Source organism: Priapulus caudatus, unplaced genomic scaffold (assembly GCF_000485595.1).
Source record: "Priapulus caudatus unplaced genomic scaffold, Priapulus_caudatus-5.0.1 Scaffold2, whole genome shotgun sequence".
Taxonomy (NCBI): Eukaryota; Metazoa; Priapulida; class Priapulimorpha; order Priapulimorphida; family Priapulidae; genus Priapulus; species Priapulus caudatus.
Genome location: NW_014577063.1, coordinates 347,778 through 368,131, shown reverse-complemented (window position 1 = coordinate 368,131; position 20,354 = coordinate 347,778). Strand labels below are relative to the sequence as shown.

The following is a 20,354-nucleotide window of genomic DNA, read 5'->3' as shown; positions in this document are numbered from 1 at the left end:
CTGCCAGTTACTCTAGCATTCATCGTCAACATTGCCAATAATCAATGGACCTATTATTATCCTTTAAGTGCAGCAGCCCCAATTTAACCACCAATTAACAGCCTCGTTCCACTCCTTCAACAACAGTTCAGTTCACTGTTTTTTATCTATGTTCGATTGACCATTTTTGTTCACCATCCCCCCCCCCCCCCCCCCCCCCCCCCCCCCCCCTTCGCTACTATCACTGCACCATTTATTTATCTCGTATCGTGTCCACTTATTCAACTCCTATCCAATCCTCTCTGGCAGCGAAGGTATCATTCCGATCTATTCGTTGATTTGTTGACCCGCTCGCTCACCTCATTCCGCTCCACACAATTCGATTGGCCTCCCGCTCGTTCCACGTACGCTTGCTCAGCGGATCGCCTCCTGTGCGTGACACGCTAGACACAGCGACCCGCGTCCCGACTGCTCCTGCCGCGAGCCGCAGATGCGAAGTAATCGCAAACTCCCCCACAGATGCCCGTCTATACCTGCCTGCCCGCCAACGGGCGCTCCGCATGGACACACCCGATTGCTACATCGCGAGTTTGCTACACGGCCCGCTTAAACAGCTGCCACAACAACAACAACAAAACAAAACAACGCTTTTTAGGCATGCAGGATGGTTCGCTGCCTGTTAGGTGAAGCAGCTACGAGAGGAAGATCTGTCGTACCAAGAGCTCATCGATACACTTATTACGAGCGTTGTTGTTATGGCCAGCGCGCCTTAACTGTTATGTGATGAAAACAACTCACAATTAGAAACTTGCCTGCATTTAGGATGCAGAGGCGATAGTTCTGTCGCGTTCATCAACAACGCCCACCAATCACGCAAACAAAACATTACGTTTCAAGGTTGCCTTCCAAGGTTCAGTAGAGAACAAGCATAAACACTTGCGAGGGCCATGGCTGTTTAGCGCGTACGAATCTGCGTAGCCACAAACGCTTTCTGGCCAGTATCAGCCAATACATCTGCTATTGTAACTACTACACTGAACCGCTCAACGCCATTTTGGCAAATCGCAAAAACTTGATACGATTGCAGCATGCATCATCAGAGCAACCTCATGAATTAAGCTAAATTGCACAAAAACTATATGCCAATCACAAACAAAATGCAATCACAATAATATAGCATAAGAGAAAGGCTGATCATACACCTGTCGCCCTTCTATAACAGTGCCCTAGATAGGATCAGTTGGCAGCCGAGACACACTCGCACCACGGACACGCGAGTAACCAACCCTGCGTACTGTATGAGCGGTTGATAGAAGCCGCGGAACTTCTCCTTGCATTAGAGAGCCTCCGCCCAAAAAAAATTGCCTCGCATTGCCGCAGAGCAGTGACAGCCAGCGCCGCTGTACGATCCACGCCCAGCTTCCGTGGCGGAGGAGCCGTACTTCTCCGGCAAGCCATGAGGATGCGGCTGCAATGCGGACACGGGCAGTTGTCCGTCTCCGAACCTACAGACAGCAATAATAACCACAATGCATTGGCGCCTACACAATAAGCATCAGAGTATAGCAGAAACCTACAGCATAGCCAGAATTCAAGCAAACCAACAATGATGGCCTACATAGAGATCAGAGTTATAGGCCAACCTACAAGCATAAGCCGCATAATAAACAACGTTCGAGATGACGCCGATCTTACAGTGAGAGCACCAGAGCTTCAGGTCCCAACCTACAAAAAAGTCCGATAATAACCAAACGCATGAGCGACATACAGCAGACGCGAGAGCCCAGGGCCCTACGCGCGACCTATTAAAACAAGCACAGATAAGCCACGAGTACCAATATAACCAACTAGAAAGCGCCCCACTTCGGGGAGTCTGCGAAGGTCGCCATTCATTGTGGGAGTTCATTTATGTTGATGCGCATGTCTATTTTGCTCGCCATGCGGATTTGTATAATGTCTAACTAGAACAAAAATGCACACTCAGACATACATCGTAACCTGCAAAGCCAGCATCATATTGATTCATGCTTTGAATGTACCATTGTAACTAGCCATCGCTATATGAACAACGGGTGTAGCCCGAATTGTTAGACCTCTAAATACATTGTACAAGCCCCAAATTAAAAACACATGACAAATGGCGGGAGGAAACTGTGTATGTCGCCCCCTACAATTCTGTATGAAAATCTGCCAAGATGTCGCCAATGTGCAGTTAGCCCCTAAATGCCCATAACTACGCAACTGCGCTTCTTCTACAGCGCTAGCCTGACACCACTCTGCCCACACACAACACGCCTTTCCGGCCGAAATACTGCCCCCTGCCGGAAACCCCCGCAGCCCCGCCGCCTTAGCCAATTAGCTTACAGTCCTTCCCGCCCTATAGAGCCCAGCATTGAAACTATACAATAATGACAATATACTCCTAATTATTAGCCTATGCATAATAAGCCGTCAAGGGCACTCAGAATCAATAGCCGGCTCGTCCAGCCGCTTTCATAAGATTGCACATGTGCGCACCAAGGTTCTGAGCAGTGTCTAAGCTCTCTACGGCCTGCAACGACCTCATCAGCAACGCCCGCGCACACACACACACACACACGCACGCACGCACGCACGCACGCACGCACGCACGCACGCACACACACACACACACACAGACGCACGCACGCACGCACGCACGCACGCACGCACGCACGCACGCACGCACGCACGCACACACACACACACACGCCGCCACATACATACAAACGAGCATGAAAACACCAAGAAATAACCAAGTTAAGTACAGACAACAGCTGTGCCGCCAACTGCAGCAAAAGGTTCTGTTGTTTCACAATTTGAAATTTGGATTGTTGTATTCCTGACGGTCATAATGCAATGCTCTATTTTAATAAATCTCATTCATTTGTAATTTTATCAGTTTTCTTCTAACAAGGTGGGTTTTCAGTAGAATACGGACACTGAAAAAATTCTTTGCATACTCAAAAACACCACTAAAACTTCACTACACACAGACACATGTATACGTGTACTTTGCGTGCAACGTTTACGGCCGATGACATTTGCTAATACTAACGGCAGGCTCAATCTCCGAGGGATCACCGTAACTTGCGGACTGTGTCGGTAGACACCAGGGGGCGCTGTACATACCGATCCACTTGTCGGAGACGATGCGGATGAAGTATTGCGGCGGCAGCGGCTCGAAGACCGGCACGAAGAACTTGATGACGTGTTCGTCCTCGCAGAACTTCTGCTTCAGCAGGAAGTACTCGTGGTGCAGCACCACCTCACTGTCCACGTCCTCGACGAGGATCCAGAACGCCTGTGCAGATGACGAGACGCCGCCGTGGCAACGAAACACGGTTACGCGTGGCAATGACATGGTTATGTACAGCAATGATTTAGATACGCAGTCATGCATACAACTTCGTATAATCATGCGACAAGTTAAATTTGTCATTGACACAGCTGAATTTGTGTTATATAGCTTCAGTGATAAATGCCCAAAAAAGTCGTTGTGAGGCCCAGCTTATCGCATGAAGTGCCTAAATTTGAGATTCATTTTCCTAGAAATTGAAACTAAAACAATGCTATATTATGCCTTATGAGCATGAAGATTCAATGCAAATATTTTGAGGAAAGTTCCTAGCAGTTTTAATAATAGATTGAAGTAGTTCTCATGGTAGAGGTAAAGAAATGTATTGGGAGTAAGAGAATTGTATTGGCGTTATCGTAACCCTCAAACCGTAGTGATGCCACTGATTAAGGAATGGTTACCTATGCAAACAAATCCTCGCATCATGGGCAACTTTCTGATGAAATTCTGGGACCCAAAATAAATTTTACATTTAAATGTTTTTGTTAGATAATTACACGTCTGTAACATAGCAATGTTTCTGCAACGTTTCCATGTATATGTAACAGAGCAAAGACTCAGTAGGAGTATATCCCATAGCAAATGGTGCGCATGGTACATTCAATCTAGGTCTCTGGCTGGTGTACCTCAGAGTTTCCATGTAGCTTCTCATCCCACTGGAAGTCCGGCGTTATGGTTAGTTCAACACGAAGGGTAGAACGCGTGATTGGCTGGATGTGTGCCGCCAACTCCAGCTTGGGAAACTGATGCACAAACTTGTGGATCGTTTTACCTGCACAGGTAAGACAGGACAGTTCTGACAAGTGAGCGAGGGTACGGAGCAGCATAGTAGGTGGCAAAACTGATAGGTAAGAGAGAATATATATAAAACAGAATAGCAAAAAAATCTAATATCTAGCCTCTGAGCTACGGCATGAGAACATTGAAATGTTGTTGACAAATGGATACAAGTGTGCATGTATATAGGTGAAACACAAGAACGTACCCATCTTTGGGACGCGAATCAGCTCGCCAATCTCGTTCGGTCCAAGGTCATAGAATCGCTCGAAGGGAAAGTTCTTCTTTTCGATTTTCTTTATGATCTCGTCCGGAATCTTCTTGAACTGCCGCAGTGGTGTCATGGACTGCCACCTAGTGACAAAATAATGAAGCGGTCTTAGCAAGTGCTGCTTTGCAATCCTGTCAAATGATAATACTACATGACTCACTAAAGCTTTGAGCTTCTTACTTACTAAATCAATTTATCTTGTACTAATTTTTAATTATTTTTTAAAAGTATAATCCAATAACATCTACAAACATTCTGGTAATCAGGCAGGCATTATATCATCACAATAGATAAAGCAAATAAATTTTCTTTTAGTGATCACTCAAAAACTTAATCAGAATAGGTTTTTGAATGCTCTCTTGTTAGCCTAACCATGACACAGTTACATCATTTACTGCTATATAAAGTACATCTGTGGTACTCCCCTTTTGATTGGAAACAAACTTGTCAACCAGCACATACACAACCAGCACCAGTGCCGCCGCCACCAACAACAACAACACCATCTACTGATCTACCACACCACCACTGCCACCGCCACCGCCACCGCCACCACAACAACAACAACAACAACAACAACAATAACAACAGCAGCAGCACAGTACAATAACAGCAGCCATCACTAAACTCCAATCTGCTGCGATACGTACATTCTCTTGTTGATCATCTTGCAGAGTGCGAGTGCCTTGTCGGCTAGCTGCGCCCAGCCGCGGTGCAACACGATCTCAAAGATAGCGCGCATGAGTCTGCCGGCTGACTGTGTGACGTAGACCATGTCCGCAACGAGCGCAAAGCCATCCAGACGCAGCTGTGAGATGTAAGCCTGCAGCAGCACGTTCACCTACACACAGAAACAAGGGGAAGACCATGAGATGTAAGCCTGCAGCAGCACGTTCACCTACAGAAAGACATGACGAAGGTCATAAGGTGGAATAATAGGCCTGCAGCAACGAGATGGAATGTAATGAGGAAGACCACGGGATGGAACGAAATAATGAGGATCACAAGATGGAATGAAAAGAGGACGCATCTGAGATAAGAAAAATAAATAAAGACGACGACCGAAGTCAGACAAATATCTTTCAGCCCCCCCCCTCCGCCCTCCACCCGCACCTTGGCGCTGGGCTCCTCGATGCTTTCCTTTATCGGGATGGGCACCCTCTCGAGCAGCTTGTTCAGCTCAAGCTTCTCCTCCTCCCTCACGGTGATGTACTTGAACTCGGACGACAGCGAGAAGACCCTGAACAGCTCGATCTCGCTCAGCGTCGGCTTCAGCAGCTGGTTGTATGTCGACATCGACTCGTTCGTGCAGTAGTAGTGGCTGGCGATGCGACCCAGCTCCGTCACCTGCGTCGCAACGAGGAAGGTTGTAATACGAGTCGGACTAAAACAAGTTTTTAATAGTAGATGGGGGAAACCGCAGCACTTGCTGTGTGACGAAATCGTAGGTCTCAGTTAGGGCTGTCATAGATCACGGTTATGAATGAACACAGAGTATGGCAACACTGGTGGTTGTCTATACACAGCATTGGGTCACGATCTACAGATCTAGTCGAGATCGTAGCTCTGTTGACGCACGAAAATACGTGAACACCTACAGGCGCAATGCTTGTAGGTGTATCACGGCACCGGATCACAATGTACTAGCTGTAGAGCACAGTCGCAGTGTAACACGTCTTATGCCATCCTGCCCATACCTCACCCCCAGCCTCCCGCTCCCTCCAACCCCCAACCTACCAGCTGTACCTAAGGCTGCCAGTTGTACTTGACGAGGCAGTTCTTGTCGAGCGCGATCGCGGCAGTGTGCGCGAGGTCGGTGCGCCACCCCTCCCCCGTCTGTACCTGCAGCTGACCAGCCTTGCGGTCGTACTTGACGAGGCTGTTCTTGTCGAGCGCGATCGCGGCAGTGTGCGCGAGGTCGGTGCGCCGCTGCTCGAGCAGCGGGTCCAGCTTGGCCTCGTCGTGCGAGACGCCGTAGAGCGTCGGCGAGCGCAGCATGCGGATGTAGAGGTAGGTGTAGGCGAGCCACTGCATCGCGTCGCCGACGTTCTGTATGTTGCCGAGCACCACCTCCGCGTTCAGGTTGTCCGTCAGCTTGCTGATCATCTGACTCTCGATCGGAAGCTGCGGAGGAGCGAGTAACGAGTGTCGGGAGGATGGTTATTACATTGCTAAGCAACAGATGGTTATTATGTTATATATGTTGTTGTTATATATGTTGTTGTTATATATGTTATGTTATATAAATTATTGTGTTATTACGTTACTAAGCAAGAGGGGTAAACGACAGGTAATCGTGCTGCAAAGCAATTAAATAAACCGTAACATAAACCAAGTAATTATATTACTAACCATCAGAACAAATTGGAAATTAGTTGTGCTAGTACACCTCAAGTAAATGTTAAATATAATCAATAATAAATAGTTGTATAGTAAACATTATCATATGATAAGTACAATAATAATGATAAGCAATCTGATAGAGCAAGGCAATAAAGTAGTGAGTGGTCACTAGTGGTAGTACTGTAAAATGGACTAGACATTTATAAACTTATGATTTAATAGTTAACAAAGCAGGTATGCACGTACCCGTTAATTGACATAACTGAGCTGATTGGTAATACATTGGAGGCACGCACTATTTTGGATGGCGAGGCAGGTATTTATGTACATGTTAGTTGAACAAGGAGAGTTAGTATTGCACGCATTTAAGTACCTGTTGATTGATCATTGATGTGTAGTATGTCATATTTTAACGTACCTGATGATTGAGCAGGGATATGTACTATATCATATTTAACTAAGTACCTGTTGATTGAGCAGACATATATAGTATGGCATATTTTAACGTACCTGTTGATTGAGCAGAGACAGGTAGTACTGCAGCTCACTATGGTTGGTGATCAGGATGCCTTCACCTTTAGTGTCATATTGCGGTCTGCCAGCTCTACCCATCATCTGTAGCACAGAATCACTGACTGAAAACACACACACACACACACACACACACACACACACACACACACAAATACTAACCTATCCCCCTGCCCCCAAACACCCACCCCACAGACACACACACACACACACACTTAAGCCCTACTAGTCACACACTATACCAATCTCGCCTGAACCTGCACTGACCCCACAGCAACCCTGCACCGACCCACTACGTACCTGCAGCACATCGAGGGCTCCCAGCTCGACCCAGCGGCCCTTCTCAGGGTTGTACACCTGCGTGCCCTTGATGATGACCGTGTGCGCGGGCAGGTTGACTCCCCACGCCAGTGTAGCGGTCGACACAAGTACCTGACGATCGTCATTTCAAAATCAGTTGTACCCAAGCATAATGTTGTAACTTAGACCTCTTAAGTTAATCTCGGGTGAGGTAGAAAATAAAATGGTTCATGTTTCGGCCGTAGTAGAATGTTACTAAATTAGTATTTATGATGAACATGATTAACTATCTTCAATCATCAAATCGGTTGATCAGTCAATTGATGATTGGTGATTACATGACCAACATGCCATGTAATCAATTTACCCCTGAAAAACCCCAAACCTGCTACAAAGTAGATTTTGGCCGATTCGGAGCAAAATTAACAATTTCTTTTTGCTCGCGACCCGTGCCATTGATACTCCGGACGTCAGTCACTACACGCACCTGGATGTGACGGTCGGCAAATAGATCCTCCACCAGCGTGCGGTCGACGCGCGTCATGCCCGCGTGATGAATCGCGAAGCCATACGGCAGAAGATCCCTCAGCTCGAGGTTCTTCACCTGCTCAGCCTCCGTGCGCAGGATCTCGGTCGACGCCGAGCCTTCCCGTAGGAAGTTTCCCAGCGTGTCCTTCTCGAGGCACATGTCACGGATCGCGCGCGCCGTCTTGCCGGTCTCCTTGCGCGAGTGCACGAATATGAGGATCTGAAATCGTGGGAAGGAATGCACAATCGCTTTACTGATATTTTTATTATTGATATATATTTTATGAGTGATTTTCAGATGGACTGATTTAACTACCTTTTTCCAAAAAAAATTCTTTAGGACTCACTTTCTTGAAACTATAACTAAAAATAGTGATAGTACACTATTAGGTATCAATGGCAGTTTGTTGTCCGATTTCGACTTAATTTAAACAGGTGTGTTAACGAGAACCTCTTACCTGGTTTCGACCCGCGTGCTCAATTGTCTTTTCGTACACGATGTCATTCATCACCTGGAATCTTTTTAGTGCCTTTTTCTCCGTCACACCGATGTACTGCTGCTCTAGAGGTACTGGCCGGTAGCTAACAGATAACAGAGTGGAACATCAGTGACTGACATAAGACATGACAGCATACAAAACAATGAAAGTCAGTAACACCATGACAGGAGTCTAATGAAATACCACAGTTGACAACCAGCATATATGTGATAACATGAAGCTGGAAAATAGAATGGCCATTGATAATAACAAGAGACCAGACAAGAGAGCAGTCATCTGTAACAACATAGGGACAGACAAGAGAACAGTCATCTGTAACAACATAGAGACAGACAAGAGAACAGTCATCTGTAACAACATAGAGACAGACAAGAGAACAGTCATCTGTAACAACATACGGACAGACAAGAGAATGGTCGTCAGTAACAGCATGCGTACAGACAAGAGAATGGTCGTCAGTAACAGCATGGCACTAAACAAAGAAACAATGACAATCCAACAGTATATAACATATATAACAGAAAATAATTCAGAAATTGTTTTCTTTATCAGAGACATAGACAAGTAGAACTTAACAAGTGCCAGTATTTTTTCCCTATATAAAAATTATAATTCATGAATGTTTCCAGCACCTCTCACTCTTTGACAGGACCCTTGCTTGGACATTACCCTTAGAATCTTAATGGACATATATATATTATTTATCCTAATCATGTATTCATGGTAAAAATCATGTATTTATCTAACCTATTATCGAAGTAAAACATTCCCTTGGCTGTGTCAACGCGGAGGAACGTAGCGACATCCTCATAATTGGGGAGTGTAGCGCTCAAGCCAACCAACCGCACTTCCTCCTGTGTGGTCTCAATGTTACGTATAGTCCTGCAAACATCCACAAGAGATAAGCCACAACAATTCAGTTCGGCAGCTCCTGATTAGCGCAGCAACTATCTGCTACAGCTTCTGAGATCAATTGAAAATGATGACTGTGCAATCATCATGATGCCAACACTTGAAAAATTAATCAATTTGTTATCTACATGATTCTAATTCCAACGATATGCATAACCGAACGTTACTATGTGAAAGCAAGTGTATTATATAATTACTGAACAAACTGTGAAGCTGCAAATGCTGAGTGTACAGCTACCTGCATTATGAAGCAAGTATGAACATACTGGGGGAATTCTTCATTGCTATATACTTGCTAAGAGCAGCAGTAGCAGCAGTAGCAGCTGCCTTACCTGGCAACCAGGGCTTCAAGGACTGGTCCACGGTCATCGTGAAGCATGTGGATTTCATCCTAGAAAATCAAACAATGGAACGGCACATTCCATGAGGGATGCCTGCTGTGTTAACATCGTTCTGTTACAACTATTGAGCAAATATGATTTTAGGTAAAAAAACATACAACACAACTTTCTCAAAATAAATACCAAAGCAATCATACCTATACTATATATGAAATGTCTGTGACTCGCAAAATTCCTCGTAAACTAATGCATAATGGATCACTGATTGTATGACTGCTATAATTACTGTAGTAGTATTTCTTCTTTTATGCTCTGTTTTGAAACACATGGACATCACAATCACAAAGGGAGCCCAGGCGTCGCCAGGTATGCCACTAGTATTTACATACACATAGTACATAATATTTCTACATTAAAGGCACTTCATCTATACAGCGTTGCTCGCAGCAGGAGCGACGATCGTCTGTGTGCACTCACGAATATCATGAGACGGACGAGTTGGGTGTAGGTCCTCTCGCCGCCCTTGCGCGTGATGATGTCCCACTTCTCCGGCGTACAGACGATGATCTGGGTTGCCTGGATCTGCTCCTTGCTCAGCTGGTGGTCGCCCGTCAGCTCCGACACCTGTATGTTGTAGCTCGCAAGCCTCTGTTAGCAGACGTGTCACAGCCACACAGGTTAGGATTATGCATCACAGTTCACATCCACTCAGCTACTGAGATAATTTAGGCAAAGCATCTTCTGCGTAACGGCACACAGAACAACCACAGGCAACCCCCGGGGACATTGGTTGCCCGCAAGCCTACACGGTCGGGTGAATACTGTATGTGGGGGTAACTGCACACGAGTGCCAAAATTTCTATGTTTAATTGAGGTCTTCCATACCGTGAATCTGATGATTCAGGCTAGTTTTTTCTCAAAAATTTGGCTAGCTTGTTAATACAGAGCTATGCAGCTTATTAAAAAATTTGCTAGCTACCACTGCAGGATTAATAATACTATAATAATTATAGGTAGTATTATATATATAGTATATTAGGCCACATACCTTTTCTGAATTTGACTATATGCCTATTTGGTATTAGGCCAGCTATCTCTGGACCAGCTACCATGCTCTCAGATTAAACAAGCTACCTTTTGGGATATTCTTAGGAGCTTTAGAGCTCATTTAAGAAAACTGTGTTGCTAAGGGGAACTGGCGCCGGCAATGTCAGTAAGCGACACTGACCTTGCTGAAGTTGCCAACCATCTCCTGTACGAGCGACCTCATCGGTGCAACGTAGATGATCTTGAACTCGTTCACGTTGATCGTGCCGTCCATGTTGATGTGCTTGCCAATCTCTCTCATAACAGCAAGCAGTGCCACGTTAGTCTTACCAGCGCCCTGCAACACAGAACATGCTCACTACAACTTACGTGAAACGAGTCCAGGGTATAAGATCAGATGAGATAATCGCATCCGTCCCGGGGCATTCCCATAAATAAACACGTGCAACTGGATTTGCGAGAAATGAAGAAATTCGGTTTAATATTGTATCGCGACTTATCGCCGGAAAACAATCGCTACCGTGATGTTTTAATACAAAATAAATTCACGATAACGCGAATATTTGAAACCCCAGATATTGGCGATCACTTTCAATGCTGACACAGAGAAGGAGTGGAGTCAAGCTAGATGGAGACCTGGCAATATGGATAATACATGGACCACAAAAACGCGAGCATGAATGAGGTGATAAGGGTTACATGGGTTACATCGAAGTGGGGCCGACTCAGCTGAGGCGAGGTAGGGTCAAACCGACATGCGAGACAGGCGGGGGTCGCGGTAGACTCAGCCGACACGAGGCTTGAGACGGACGAGACACGAGGCGCGCTCACCGTCGGCGCGCAGATGAGCAGATTCTCGTCGCTGTCCATCGCTGTCTTGAAGATGCGACTCTGGATGCGGTTGAGCGTCTTGAATCCCTCGAACGCCGCCTGGCTGTACTTGGGCAGCTTGTCGATGGGAAACAGCGTCTCGTCGACGGCAAACGGCTTTGGTTTCAGCGCCGGCACGTGCACCTCTTCGTAACCTGAGGTGAACGACAGAACGTGACGGGAGAACGATCTACGTGTAGGACATGTCTTTCAGAATTGTGTATGCAACTTCTTCGAACTTAAGTAACGATGGTGCGTGTAAGCACGTGGAATTGAAATAGAAAATGACGTGTCTGCGTGTGTGCGTGCATGCACGGACCATAACCGACACCGGTGTACGTATACGAACTAGACGTAATGAGTAATGGTGTGTGTAAGCCTACAGAACATAACTGAGAACAGTATGTGCAAGTCCTTAGTAGCAAAGTGAAACAGAGTTAAGAGAATATCTGTTTAGTGCATGACTAACAGTGTATATGTCATATATGATTTCCATTACGTATCACCCACACACTCACTATACCATAATAGGAACCCCAAACACTATACAAGGGGAACGAACAACCCAATGGGCACACTCGCAAAGAACTTAAATTCACCCTCATTGCACAGGCTCTACGCAAGCTTAACGACAACGATGGCAACGACAACCGTGTACACTACCCCGTCAAATTACACACGATGCAAACCGCGAGCGACGCTCACCTTTGCGCTGCTTCCTGAACGAGCCGTCCGGCAGCTGGCAGCGCTTGTTCGCCATGAAGTGACTGCCCTGGCTGAACGTCAGGTCGTCGAGGTCCAGCTGTCTCTCCGGTACCTGCTTCGTCTCGCCGCCCGTGTCCATCGCCTCGGATTCTTCGAGACGCGCCTGCCTCACGGCTGCCTTCCTCGCGCGCTCCTCCTGTAAGGAGCGAGACGTCACACATCGTGCGTGAGGACACGCGTCACACATCGTGCGTGATGACACGCGTCACACATCGTGCGTGATGACATGTCTCGCTCATAGCCACGTCATCGCCGGCGATGGCCGTTCTTGCTCTCCTTGCGTTTGAATGACGAGTTGACGACCCCCACCCCCCTTCTGCATGCCTCAATCAGCAGACTTCATTGCCTAGCTTTTTTGGATTGCGTGTCGATTAAATACCAGTAATTTGTAATTTTTAGCCCGGGTTTTGTGTCACAACACATCACGCCGAACATTGCTCAGCCTTAAATAAGGCTAGGATCCCCTGACAGTAATCTGGTAAACAAATTTTCATGTAAAACAGCGCATAGCTTCCGTGTTTAGTGCACGTCAGCGACCACATATGAACCCCGTGTGACCCTTCCCCTTCCCACACGCACTAAGCCCCCCCCCCGAGTGAATCCCCTGCGCGAGACCCTCGTGCAAACCTCCCAACGTATCGTCCCCCCCCTGAACCTTCCCCCGTGACCCTTCCCGCCTGAACACCCCACACGACCCTTCCCGCCTGAACACCCCACACGAACTCCTAATGCAAACCCTTCGTGAACCTGCACACGTGAACCGCCGGCATGAACCCGAGCACCTGCACTATGTCCTCCTTGTCGGTCTCGCCTAGAGCGTGCAGCACCAGCTTCAGCGCTGCGTCCGCCTCCATCTTCTCTTCGATGCACTTCTTCTCAGCCTCACTCTGCGACTGTGCCAGCAGCGTGCAGTACAGAACTGTGCAGCGCAAAATAATCCACGGCCGTCATTAACCTGAGCCGACACTCACGCGCACGCACATACATGCACACACGCACGCTCATATACACACACGCACGCACGCGCGAACACACGCACACACACACATACACACACACACGCGTACACGTGCATACACGCAAACACACATGCACGCACGCACGTATATACACGCGTGCATCATAAAGATCTGAGATGGAGATAGTCATACAGGTGTACACTTTCATGCTACCTCCTACAATTACTAGATTAACAATTGAATGCGTTTAACCATTAGGTGCACTCGTACAATACTCCAGAATTTATTAATTTATTAAATAATCCACGGCCATTATTAACCTGAGCCGACACGCACGCACCTACACGCACACACAAGCATACACGCATGCACGCACGCATATATACATGCGTGCATCATAAAAATTTGAGATGAAGACACAGGCGTACACTTTCATGCTACCTCTTACAATTACTAGATTAAAGATGAATGCATTTAACCATTAGTATGATATGTACCATCGTATGATACTCATGAATTTATTAATTTATTAACTTATTTACTTAAAGGAATAATAGGTCCATTGATTATGCAATGTTGACAAATGCTAGAGTAACTGGCACCTTGTGTAGTTAATAAGTGCATAACCTTATAGCCAAACGCGTATTAGATTGTCCAATATCACTGCTGGTTACATTACAAACAAGACCTGAAATCGGTTGTTGATATGTATCTAAGTATCATTTACATGCCGTAAATGTCATCCAGGAGTCAAGCGATGACGTAATCATTTGTGAGGCCCGTATGTTTTGGATGCCAGATGAAATGGAGGTGTCAGCGGTGTAACCATAGCCACGGACTAAACTTGGAAAAGGAGTAAAACACACGTACTAATCACGGATGCATGTGGACAGCCCTGACAAAAAGTTCCTTATCACGAGCGCACATGTTTACGAAATCACTGATGATAGCATTGTGTACGGTCGAGCATGCGTGCGAAAATGTCCGGTGCACTATAAATCTGTATCACACCCGCTTCGCCGGCAGCGGTTTGAAACTGTAAACAACTGATTTTTGGACTGCGGATTTCAATGAGACATTCTTAGTAACCAGCAGTGATATTGGACAAACTAATACGCATTTGGACGTAAGGTTATGTACTTATTAACTACACAAGGTGCCAGTTACTCTAGCATTCGTCAACATTGCATAATCAATGGGCCTTTAATAATTTTTTCATTTATTTATTAGGGTGCCGGAAGGATCAAGGTTGATCGATAAATTGTAACTTGTCGGGGCAGTCACGCTAGTAAAAGATGATCCGGCACTCACTCATCTGGCGATGCTGACGCAGCACCTTGATGAAGTCGAAGTGAGTGAAGCCGAGCAACAGCACCAGCTGGTTCTCCGTGTCTCGGTCATCGATCGCCGTCTAATGCAAGCACAGAGAAACATGGGCATGAGGATAGAGAACAACATCAAGTCGAGACATCTACTCGATCAATATCCTCACGTGTTGCCTGGTCCTTTATCCCATACCCTCACCCTTACACCCTATATTCGTATCCTTATCTGTATCCTTATGATATACTCTTGACATATATGACATTCGGGCTAATCACCCATGCATGTGCCAACCATAGTAAGCACCCCATGAACACCCCACAAATGATTACTACTACTATTACTACTTTTGATACAGGAAATATGTAGTAAGCCGGCTACAGTACACAATCATTTCACTCCAGTACTATGAACAGGGAATGACTGCACTCTAACACCGTGAGTTGACTAATGGTGTACGCTACCCATAAGCCCTTCTAAGCTATGCCATCCAGAGTAATTATCTGTGATGGGTGAGACATGTACCTGGAGTATCTCCAACACCTCTGCCGCTTTCGTCTGCGCCACCATCGCGTCATCGTAGAATTTCCCTAGCTTCCGCTGAAGCCAGAATGCATCTATGTCACGCGGATGCAGCGCTTTCGCTCCTTTCCCTCCTGCAAGGTCCTCACCTGCAAGCTGAAAACCGTAAAGCAAAAACTTGATAACAGCACCACATACACTCGTTGAAGCAAATATGCTATACCGGCGCCACCTACACTAGTACAGATGCTATAGCAGCGCCCTCCTGGCCGTAGGAAGATAGACATTATTGTAAGAGCACTTACATCTGCAGAAACAGCTGCACGACAGCAGCAACACCTAAGACAAACAATAAATTGCATTTCATGACTACCATCAATGATCAGGCGCACACTGGTGAGCATGATTATAACCTACGTTTGCTTGCAGGGTGCTGTCCATCTCTGCCTCTATGCCCTCCTCCTCTTCATCGTCATCAGATCGCACCTCTCCAAACTGGTCCTCATCGTCCTGCACACACAGAGAAGAGAACATGTCAGTGATAACCAACAAGGTGGAGGGGCATACCATAGATAAAGAACTCTAGTAGTGAACATTGGCCACGTAGAGGAATATCACCTCCACAACTATGACTTAAATATTACCTAATATCTTTCTAACTATACTGATTACGAATATTACCAAATTATCCATACTGACAAGTTTTTGGTATCCATTATAACCTTGGGATTAAATTAACAAGACCGATTTCTATTTGTAACATGCTAAGGGTTTCAATAAATTTCTGACAATATAATACACTTAATGTTCTATGTAGAATTTATATTATCCACCAGCTGCCTAACTATGCAGTCTATCAATTCTAGTTGACTACCAACCTCTTCATCAGATTCCTCAAACTGGACGTTGACACCATACGTCTCATCGATGTTCTCCTCTGTAACGTACATATCAACAGTCACTGCATATCTAAATTAGTTATTTAAACAATTCTAAACATAGAGTTAACTGTATTTTATGGTTATGTACATTTTCTTAAAATCCAGACTTAATCTGCAGTCTCTCACCATCTGTATCACTCGCCCATAACTTGCTGTCTGTATTATTCACCCATGACTTGCTGTCTGTATCACTCACCCATGACTTGCTGTCTGTATCACTCACCCATGACTTGCTGTCTGTACCACTCACCCATTACTTGCTGTCTCTATCATTCACCCATTACTTGCTGTCTCTATCATTCACCCATTACTTGCTGTCTCTATCATTCACCCATGACTTGCTGTCTCAATCACTCACCCATGACTTGCTGTCTGTACTACTCACCCATGACTTGCTGTCTCTCGTCTAAGCCATAGTCGTTGATTTTCTTGCCCAGGTTGACGAGCAGTGCAAAACGTTCATCAGCGAGACTACCCAACAGCTGCTCCACCTCCTTCTTCTTCTCCTTGTCCTTCACCTTGTCATTCTTCAGTGTCTGCAGGACCTCGTCCGCTGCACCGCACAGAATGTCTCGCGGCTGAAGTAAACAAACAAGCAAGTAAAACACGATGAAGGAAAAATCCTATGCTAGTCTAGCTTACATATAAAAAGAATACACAGGAAGGATGGAACAAGGAGCTAGGAAGGAACTAAGTAGAAAACTAGGAATCCATTTTAATACTAAATAAAAAGAAATGACTACTCGTGTTAGCAGCAAAACCAAGATAAAAACCGCGTATAACATCTAGTAATAACTACGCATTTCCGTTAAAAATTTACCACTATAAGATTATCCTCATCATTTACCTGGTCACCAAGAGCTGCTTGTATGAAGCTTAGCAGCACCTCATAGGTCTGTCGGGTCTCCTGTGTCTTTGGTCTGTAAACGATGCCGACGATGTCCTCAATTCCTTGTGAGAGTAGAGTTTGTCCCTTGATCTTCATCATGTCATAGCGGGCATCGTCTCGCTTCTGCCGTCTGAAATGCGTCAAATAAACATCTCTGATAAAAACCACCATGTTTTACAAAGAAGCGGCAGAAGTCCTTTATATTCTCTCAAATTCACAATCTTAAATTTTAATCAGGCCAAAACAAAATATAGGTGTGGTTACGGTTTCCCGACCGACCCTATTTATTCCCAGCGACCCTAAACATTTTATTGTCAATTTTCTTTAAAGTCAAAAAAAAAAAATGAAAAAAAAAAAATATATAATAAATGAATTCGACAGTTCCTGCTTCAAAAGGCACAACGCACATCCTTCAGACATGGTTCGTAAATAAAATATTTCAAGAAAATAAAATGTTTTCCCTACCTACCTACCCTATTTTTTTCGGCATGTAATGGTAACCACACACATATTTTGTTTTGGCTTAAAAATGCCTTTACCAATAGAACATTGCATGCATTAAGTTATAAATGCAAGGCAATCCCTTTACATGTGAACAGAACATGCGCACGAGAGACATAATACATTGGCTGCTTATATGATTTATCAGACAGCTTTGTCAGGTATTCTCGCAAGATAATTCTGAGAATCGTGTGATTTAGGCATTATTGCTTAATTCGAATTTGTGAGTAAAAATTTGTAAAAATGAATAATTCCGTAAGATCAGGCTTTGAGACAATTAAGCCTCTCCGTCGGCCCCTAGACTAGCTGTCACTAGGTCACTACTTACTTTGGCTGAGAGGGTCTATGTCCCCCGGGGTACTGCCGGAACGTACCCTGGGTACGGTCCGGTATACCGGAACGTACACTGGTACTATCTAATATGCCGGACCGTACCTCGCCTACTCCACTAACGAGTCTAGGGAGTCGCCTACGCCTACTCCCTAACCCCAACCCTGACCCTAACCCTAACCCTAACCATATCAAATAGTGACCAGGGTACGTTCCGGCAGTACCCTGGGGGACATAGACCCTATGAGCCTTACTTTGATCGGCGCTCCTCCAGACCCTGAGGACGTGTACGCTGGTAGCGGTCGCCCATCTTGGAACCAGTGAGCTTGCCGACGAGTGACATGACCTCTCCTGTCGCCTCATCCCTGCTGCGTCGCTCGATCAGCGAGCGGTCAGCTTGCAGCACAAGGTTGGAGTTCTGCAGCAACCATATTAAAATGAGCATACCTACCTACCCTATTTTTTTCGGCATGTAATGGTAACCACACACATATTTTGTTTTGGCTTAAAAATGCCTTTACCAATAGAACATTGCATGTATTAAGCTATAAATGCAAGGCAATCCCTTTACATGTGAACAGAACATGCGCACGAGAGACATAATACATTGGCTGCTTATATGATTTATCAGACAGCTTTGTCAGGTATTCTCGCAAGATAATTCTGAGAATCGTGTGATTTAGGCATTACTTAATTCGAATTTGTGAGTAAAAATTTGTAAAAATGAATAATTCCGTAAGATCAGGCTTTGGGACAATTAAGCCTCTCCATCGGCCCCTAGACTAGCTGTCACTAGGTCACTACTTACTTTGGCTGAGAGGGTCTATGTCCCCCGGGGTACTGCCGGAACGTACCCTGGGTACGGTCCGGTATACCGGAACGTACACTGGTACTATCTAATATGCCGGACCGTACCTCGCCTACTCCACTAACGAGTCTAGGGAGTCGCCTACGCCTACTCCCTAACCCCAACCCTGACCCTAACCCTAACCCTAACCATATCAAATAGTGACCAGGGTACGTTCCGGCAGTACCCTGGGGGACATAGACCCTATGAGCCTTACTTTGATCGGCGCTCCTCCAGACCCTGAGGACGTGTACGCTGGTAGCGGTCGCCCATCTTGGAACCAGTGAGCTTGCCGACGAGTGACATGACCTCTCCTGTCGCCTCATCCCTGCTGCGTCGCTCGATCAGCGAGCGGTCAGCTTGCAGCACAAGGTTGGAGTTCTGCAGCAACCATATTAAAATGAGCACTTCCATAAAAGGGCATGGTTACTAGTATTACCTTAAAAATACTATTTTTGTGGAATTCGCGCTGCTTTGATCAGTCCTATTTACACAGCGCTAGTACAACTACTACTACTCATAGAAATAGATAGATAACCTATCTATTTCTAGGTTATCTATCTATTTCTATGACTACTACTAGTAGTAGTACTATTATTACTATTAGTATTACTATTAGTACCCCCTAATCTAAAGCTAAAAGACAAAGTTAGGCATTTGTCTTTTTAAATTGTATTTGTTATGCAGTTTAGTGGGACGGATCCGTTATAAAACCATAAATATTTCAACTTCATCTTGGCTAAACTGTTGATGAATTCATCATGATGCCAGTAGTATTGAGCTGAAACAAAATAACTTACCGCTTTGTATTCATACTGAAGTGATCTAGCAGCGGCGTCCGCCATCGCTGTAACTTCGTACAAAACACGCACACAAATACGCCTGCGATAATGCCAATCTTAAAAAGCGATTACAGCGCCATTAATAATCAACGGCAGCGGAAGAAACTTATTATTCTACCCTTTTCTTCTATTCTTCCATTTCTTTGTTATTTATATATTTATTAATATTTAATTATATAATACATACAATTGCAATGTAATTCGATATATGTATATATAGAAGGATGGAAAACCCTCTCTATGAGTGCCATAGACTAGTCCAAAATGGTACTTCTACTAGAATTAAATAATAACTAAAAGTGCCTCCAATAGAATATCAAATTAAATACCACTTATGTTATATACCACCTTTAATACACTTATATTTATATACAAAAACATCAACCATCTTGAAAACCACTCAAAAATAGTTTCCTACCATAACTGACAAATATTACAACAATTAATATATATGGTCACAACTCACTTAGGAAAAAGAGCTCTTCACTTAAAATGTAAAAAAAATAATATAAAAATACAATATTAGCAACTAATATAGGAGACTAATGCTTATGATAATGATTCATACTATGTGTTGGGGTGTTGAAATATGTGTGGGGTGTAATATGTTGAAATATGTGTGAAATATGTGTGTGTGTGTGTGTGTGTGTGTGTGTGTGT

At 45.0% G+C, this 20,354-nt stretch overlaps 1 protein-coding gene across 1 annotated transcript in view; it reads right to left on the bottom strand.

Annotated features, from left to right (window-relative positions):
- LOC106816570 (U5 small nuclear ribonucleoprotein 200 kDa helicase-like) overlaps nucleotides 1-19,726 on the bottom strand; it is a 38,776-nt gene extending 19,050 nt beyond the window's left edge. The window contains exons 1-27 of the mRNA XM_014821225.1: nucleotides 19,653-19,726; nucleotides 19,070-19,233; nucleotides 18,605-18,668; nucleotides 18,260-18,423; nucleotides 17,133-17,304; nucleotides 16,671-16,863; nucleotides 16,223-16,281; nucleotides 15,762-15,854; nucleotides 15,348-15,500; nucleotides 14,811-14,910; nucleotides 13,323-13,459; nucleotides 12,481-12,676; nucleotides 11,737-11,930; nucleotides 11,087-11,242; nucleotides 10,336-10,506; nucleotides 9,850-9,908; nucleotides 9,353-9,487; nucleotides 8,564-8,687; nucleotides 8,065-8,325; nucleotides 7,578-7,709; nucleotides 7,257-7,361; nucleotides 6,246-6,527; nucleotides 5,517-5,750; nucleotides 5,054-5,244; nucleotides 4,341-4,486; nucleotides 3,982-4,127; nucleotides 3,130-3,301 (exon numbers count right to left, since the gene is read on the bottom strand). Of these exons, the coding sequence (XP_014676711.1) occupies nucleotides 3,130-3,301; nucleotides 3,982-4,127; nucleotides 4,341-4,486; nucleotides 5,054-5,244; nucleotides 5,517-5,750; nucleotides 6,246-6,527; nucleotides 7,257-7,361; nucleotides 7,578-7,709; nucleotides 8,065-8,325; nucleotides 8,564-8,687; nucleotides 9,353-9,487; nucleotides 9,850-9,908; nucleotides 10,336-10,506; nucleotides 11,087-11,242; nucleotides 11,737-11,930; nucleotides 12,481-12,676; nucleotides 13,323-13,459; nucleotides 14,811-14,910; nucleotides 15,348-15,500; nucleotides 15,762-15,854; nucleotides 16,223-16,281; nucleotides 16,671-16,863; nucleotides 17,133-17,304; nucleotides 18,260-18,423; nucleotides 18,605-18,668; nucleotides 19,070-19,233; nucleotides 19,653-19,697 (4,048 nt within the window). The 5' untranslated portion in view covers nucleotides 19,698-19,726. The remainder of the gene's footprint in view (nucleotides 1-3,129; nucleotides 3,302-3,981; nucleotides 4,128-4,340; nucleotides 4,487-5,053; nucleotides 5,245-5,516; nucleotides 5,751-6,245; nucleotides 6,528-7,256; nucleotides 7,362-7,577; nucleotides 7,710-8,064; nucleotides 8,326-8,563; nucleotides 8,688-9,352; nucleotides 9,488-9,849; nucleotides 9,909-10,335; nucleotides 10,507-11,086; nucleotides 11,243-11,736; nucleotides 11,931-12,480; nucleotides 12,677-13,322; nucleotides 13,460-14,810; nucleotides 14,911-15,347; nucleotides 15,501-15,761; nucleotides 15,855-16,222; nucleotides 16,282-16,670; nucleotides 16,864-17,132; nucleotides 17,305-18,259; nucleotides 18,424-18,604; nucleotides 18,669-19,069; nucleotides 19,234-19,652) is intronic.
- Nucleotides 19,727-20,354: the final 628 nt, after the last annotated feature.